The following is a 6000-nucleotide window of genomic DNA, read 5'->3' as shown; positions in this document are numbered from 1 at the left end:
AATGTGGCACACCCTCTACTGAGGATTACACCTATGACTCACCTTCTAGGCTGAAGCCAAATTGATCCTGTTTGCCAGGGATCTGCTTACTTTCCTTTAAAATGGACTCTTTGTGGAGAAGTTCTTTTTGCGTTTAATGAAGATCACTCATCTCACCTTTGTGGCTTTTGAGGTATTTTTAAGACTATATAGCATTTGGCTTTGCTGGCAGAAACTGTTTCTTACCCTGATGCTTCTTTTAAAGGTCTTGGTGGTTCCATTGTATAATTCTACTGGATTTGATGCTTGGCAAATACATCCTTCTTTTTTAGGCCTAGCACATAATAGGTGCTTAGCAGGTGTTTCTTGGTGAGAATAAGATAATAAAGGCTATATAAAATAAGATAATAAAAACTTTTCAAATGAACTTTTATAAACTGATTTTGAACATGATTCTATAGGCACAAAGACAAGAATTAAATATTCTGTTGTCTCTTGGTGCCTTTGTGTGTGAAGTTCTTCAGGTCTGGAATAGACTTCTTCCTCCTTCCGTTTAGAATATACATATATAAGAATGTATGTGTATACTTACACATGTGTATATACGCACATGTAAGCAACACATATGCACATGCATATATGATACATTTATGTTATACAAACAAAACATGTAACATACACATATAAGGTTTAAAATGCATAAATCTAGGTATACGTGGATGTATATATGTATATACACAAATGTATATATGTATATTATGAGTGATTTTACACACAAATTATACTTACAAATTTTTATATGAATATATATACAAATTTATATACATAACTACAAATGTGTGCACACGTATACATGTAAATACATGCATTCATTTATACTCATGTTGAAGAATTTCAAGTTCCCTTTAGAAAATTGCTCAGTGGTTATCTCCTGTGGGAGATCTTTCCTAATTCCTAATAGGACCAGTGTGGGCATCTGGGAGATGCTGGACTGCTCAGGAACATATGCATCAACTCATGAAAAAGAAAATCCTGAGAGTTAATTAGAGCTTATCAAAAAAGTTCCAAGAACAATTTGGCTATTATTAAATGCATTAAAGGAAAATCAGAGGTAGGCAAGTATACTATAGTTGGTTGTTTAGTCATTTTTTCAGTTGTTTCCAGCTCTTTATGCCCCCATTTGGGGTTTTCTTGTCAAAGACCCTGGAATGGTTTGCCATTTCCTTTCCAGCTTATTTTACCAGTGAGAAAACTGAGGCAAACAGAGTTAAGTGACTCACCCAGGGTCACACAGCTAGTGTCCAAGGCCATGTAAATAGACTTTTTTGATCTTGACTTGATATTTTAAAAAAGTAACAGAAGCCATCATTAATGAGTTAAACTACAAATCCTAATCAAGAGCAAATTATCTTTTTAGATTGTGTGTGGGGTAGAGAAAGGAAGAAGAGGAGGAAACTAAAACAGTAAAATAAGGGATTCATAGGGATGCTTTGAAAGTCACCAGAAGAATACGGGATACTCTTGGAAATGAAGTGGGAGGCGGAAACACCGCCAAGCATGGTGAGAATCATTTTTGAGCAGGTGTGCTGCTCCCCCCGAGACTCTTCGGGATGCTTTGCTGCCTTCTCCCCTAGCTCCGAGGACGGCCGCACGTTTGGTGTAGGATTCCCCGATCTGCAGCCTGGAGCTGAAGGCGAACCCTCTGGTCTGCAGCTCTTAGACGGGCCAAGTGGGACTCCTCTGACAGGTCTTCTGCGGCTGTGAAAGCTCCCAGAGAGCGGCTGAGCTCCTCCTTCTGTCTCTTGTCCCATACGAGGAGCCTCCCGGAGCTCTTTAATTTTTATACCATTGGGGCCTAGCGCTGGTTCTCTTGGGGAAGCAGCACTTCCGGGACTGCCATTCCGCCGCGATCTCCCAGAGGGGAGCATTCCCTTCAGCAGCGCACATGGCAACCCATCCGCCACAGTCAGCCGGGTTGGACTCCTACCCAAGCTCGCAGGAGGAAACCCATGCAGCATCCTGGGCGGCTGGGGGGAGGGGGAGGGGGAGGGGAGGGAGTATCCTGGTGTGTTCTTGCCATTTCCGGGTCACCCACGGGGCCTGCAAACGGCTCATCGTTTAGATTTCTCCGTGGACTCACTGTGGGACTGCCCGCGCCACCGGGGAACTTCTTCAGTGCTGGAAGACGGCCGTGTAGATGGCTCTTTAAGGCTTGCACAGCGCTTTAATGTCCTCACAAGAGTCTGGGACAGAGGCGCTACTAGTATCTCCATGGTAGAAACTCCAGAGGAGAGAGAGAGCCAGTGACTAGCCCAAGGCCACACAGCCGGAAGGGTCTGGTCCGGACTGCCTGCGGTGGCTCCCGGCTCCGCCATTGTCTCCTCCATTGTCTCCTCCACGGGCACACAGCTAGAATTCATGTTGAAACATGAGAGCGAGGCACTGTCCTGAAGGAAAGTGACAGCGCAGCTAGTGTCCTATTAATTTTCATTTTAGAAATTCAATTTATTTTTTAGTTCCAAATTAAGAAACTGTTTTATTGTTTAACAAACGTAATGCGGCTTCGGCTTGTAAATCCAAATTCTGACCATTAGAATTGCGGGCCCGTCGGTCAGTCCAATGCAGTGGGTAGTTTTAAATCCTTACTTTGTGCCAGGCCCGTTACTAAGGGCTGGGAAATGGGGGGGAACCACACTGCGCTGTGCATGGTGCACTGCGACAAAAATATACAGAATGAGGGACAGCCCAAATGTCGGCTGCCCTCTGCCAAAGTACAAAGACCAGATCTCCTGACTGCGGGATCCCCGAGGAGAACCCGAGGTGGTCTGGGCCAGACTTCTTTTGCACGTGCGTGACTCGGGGAGGCCCAGAACTGGCACTCAGAGCATGCGGAGGCAGCTTTCATGTGTCGGCCTGGGGCCCTTTGTTGCCTCTGCCCCAGCTGGGGTCTGGCCTGTGCTGCCTCAGAGGTTTAGGAGGAGCCTCAGAAAGCCTTGCAGCCGCCATGGGTCCAGCTTCTCCTCCAGTGGCCACCTCCCGTCCTGAAGGAACATGGATGGAGCAGGCCCTGTCCTCCAGGTACTGTGCTCAGTTCATTGGCTCCGCATAACCACCCTAGAGGGGGCCCTATTCTGGTCCCTGTTTTATCGGCGAGAAGACTCATTTTGCTGTTTGGGTCATTTTGGACAAGATGAGACCCCAAGAAAGGTGGGCTGCCAATTCAGGGTCTTCTTGTTACTATAAAAAGTCTTTAAAGCATGTGAAATGTGAAAAAGCTAGCTAGTCCTGTGGATAGAGCACAGGTCAGGAGATGCTGGGGTCCCTTCTGGCCTCAGACACTGCCCAGCCGTGTGACCCTGGGCCAGTTACTCCTCTCCCCCGCTTCCCCATCCCCCCATGGCCTAGACCCTGCTGCTTTTCTGCCTTGGCACCCATGCACAGTATTGATTCGAAGACAGAAGGAAAGGGTTTAAAACAAAGTGAAATGATTATCTAATCATGTCTGTGTCCTTGTAATGTGAAATGAATCCCAATATTCCGAATTTTAGGTAATCGAGCTTTATGTATCTGAATTCCATTGAAAAAGGAAGACTTGCTGGGGGGATTCCAAGCCTCCTCTGATATTTGAGGCTGGGCAGAATTAGGCTGATTCTGTCAGACCCCAGAAAACACCCCATCAAGAAGGAGGGTGAGAAGTGACAAGGGGGTCACGTGGGGGGATTCTCTCCTCCCAACAGCGCCCTGCAGACTCCCGGAAACGGAGCAGGAATAGGAAGTTGGCTCCCACCAGGGCAGGCCAAGTCCAAGGGAGAGGGCAGCGCCTGAGGCGGCCCCTCCTTTGGTTGAACCTAATGATCTGGTCAGTCAGATCTCTCTCTAGTCAGGGCAGGAAGGCTCAGCGATTTGGGCTTCATCCAGACCCCCACAGAAGGGCCAGATCCCCTTGCAGCCTCGGGGCCCTGAGAGGAGGCGTGTTTGAAAACGCCTTCCCTTCCGTGGGTGCCTCTGAAGGTGGCCAAAGCTGCTTCCATTTTTCTTTTTCAGAATCACGACGAACGCTACGTTTTTCTGGCAGAATGGTATGACCCGAGCGCTTCCCTTCTGCGGCGGTATGACCTGTTGTATTACCCCTCGGATGGCTCTGTTGAAATGGTAAATGGCCCTTTTCCGTGTTTATAAGGCAGACTAGATCCTCTCCGGATCTGTCCCGTAGTCTAGGCTCCAGCTTTCTAGGAAATGAAAACTACCCATCCAAAACTCTTAGTTTTACAAGGAGGCCAGTTTAATACGGGTCAGCTCGGCCCCTCCCACAGCCCCTCCGCCCTTTAAAAGCTGACCTTTCGAAGAGCACAGTGACCCGCCACAACATCCGGGCGGGCCGGCTATGGACAGGTGAGGCCAAGGAGGATGACCTTGGTCGAGTCCTTTAGGGAGCTCCTCCTCTGAGTCAGTCACTGTGCTAAAACCTGGGGACGGAAAGGAAAGGGAAAAGCAAGAAGCCATGACTGGCTCCTGCTTCCACAGCTACTACCTGCTTGAGGTGGGATTTGAACTCAGTTCTACCTGACTTCCAGCGACTTGGCAGCTTCTAACCAAATCCTTTTAACATCACCAACATATAAGAATTCTTACCTATCAAGATCTTGCCTTTTCCTCTGGCCCATTCTCCATGGATAACATTGCTCCAAGGCAGGGGTGGGCAACCTTTGGCTCTGGAGCCATATCTGGCTCTTTTGAGGGCCAGATATGGCTCTTTCTGCAGGAGCCATAAAGTCCATTTTTTTTTTTCAGGCGCTGTTACAGGAGTGCACTGTGAGCACTGTACGGCTCTCACGAAATTACATTTTAAAAAATGTGGCGTTTATGGCTCTCATGGCCAAAAAGGTTGTGGACCCCTGCTGTAAGGGAACCAATTGCCTTCTGGGATTTTTTTTATTTTTTTCACTTAAAGTCCTGTTTTCAAAGAACTAGTTAATGATTTAAGGGGTGTGTGTGTACCTACCTATACTAAATTCTAAAAAAGCTTTGTTTTGTTTTATTAGAAAACAGTTGCTATGATTAAAAGGTTGCATTAAGCAGAAATAATTATTTTCTAGAAGAAATGTTTCACTAATGTTGAAAATTTCCATGCAAATTGAATAGAATACTAAGCCAAGACATGGAGTTTGAGAAGGGAGAAATGTCATGTTTTAACTGGATTTTCTAATATCAACAAAGATAGAAAGCCTTTCTTGGAGAAAACGAGATTAATTGGCCTTCAGTTATCTGGCATTTACTATTTCCTAATTAACTAAATATATATATTTTTTTTCATGATAGCATGATGTAAAGAATCACCGGGTCTTTCTGAAACGAACTCAGTATGAGAATGTACATCTCCAGGATTTATTTATTGGCAACAAAGTGACTATCTTTTCCCGACAGCTGCATCTGATTGACTATGGAGATCAATTTACAGCCCGCCAGTTGTGCAATAGGAAAGAAAAGTAAGAAAATAACTACATGTTTCTTTGTAATTCTTAAAAGCTTCTTAAGAACTTGGTAATTAACTTCTAATTTCTCCTGGTTCCACTTGGTGTTTCTGAGTTGTGTTGATTAATACTTTTTCAAAAGTTCACAAAGCAGATTCTGTGATTGTGCCTTTTCAGTCAGGTTAAGAAAGTGATTTTAGGCAATGCCTTTTTTTTTTTTAAAGGGAAAAAGGAACAATCTTATAGGAATTTACTATTTAGAGCCAAAAAGGTACCTATATTAGAGACAACTAAAACCATCTCATTTTTCAGATGAGGATACCAAGTCAGAGTGATGAGGTGACTCTGTTATTTGAAGTCACCATAACCCTCCTGACTGCAGCCAAGCTTAGTGAATGCTTGGACATTAAGTTCTTGTATTCTATTATCATGTCCCATAAAGAAAAAAATAGGACAGATTTAGGGTATTTCCTCTTCAGAACCCTGCAAGTTTTAATGGTCTTCGCTGATTATTTAGAGGATGCCACTGTTTTGATGTTTGTACAAAAGA

The 6000-nt window shown here is 44.9% G+C and overlaps 1 protein-coding gene across 1 annotated transcript in view; it reads left to right on the top strand.

The window, feature by feature from the left end:
• The first annotated feature begins 2728 nt into the window (after positions 1-2728).
• NME7 (NME/NM23 family member 7) overlaps positions 2729-6000 on the top strand; it is a 133927-nt gene continuing 130655 nt past the window's right edge. Inside the window, exons 1-3 of the mRNA XM_044674875.1 lie at positions 2729-3043; positions 4024-4131; positions 5299-5465. Coding sequence (XP_044530810.1) covers positions 2729-3043; positions 4024-4131; positions 5299-5465 — 590 coding nt within the window. The remainder of the gene's footprint in view (positions 3044-4023; positions 4132-5298; positions 5466-6000) is intronic.

Source organism: Gracilinanus agilis, chromosome 4 (assembly GCF_016433145.1).
Source record: "Gracilinanus agilis isolate LMUSP501 chromosome 4, AgileGrace, whole genome shotgun sequence".
In the NCBI taxonomy this organism is placed as follows: domain Eukaryota; kingdom Metazoa; phylum Chordata; class Mammalia; order Didelphimorphia; family Didelphidae; genus Gracilinanus; species Gracilinanus agilis.
The sequence above is the reverse complement of the archived record's forward strand: the minus strand, read 5'-3'. Positions and strand labels throughout refer to the sequence as shown.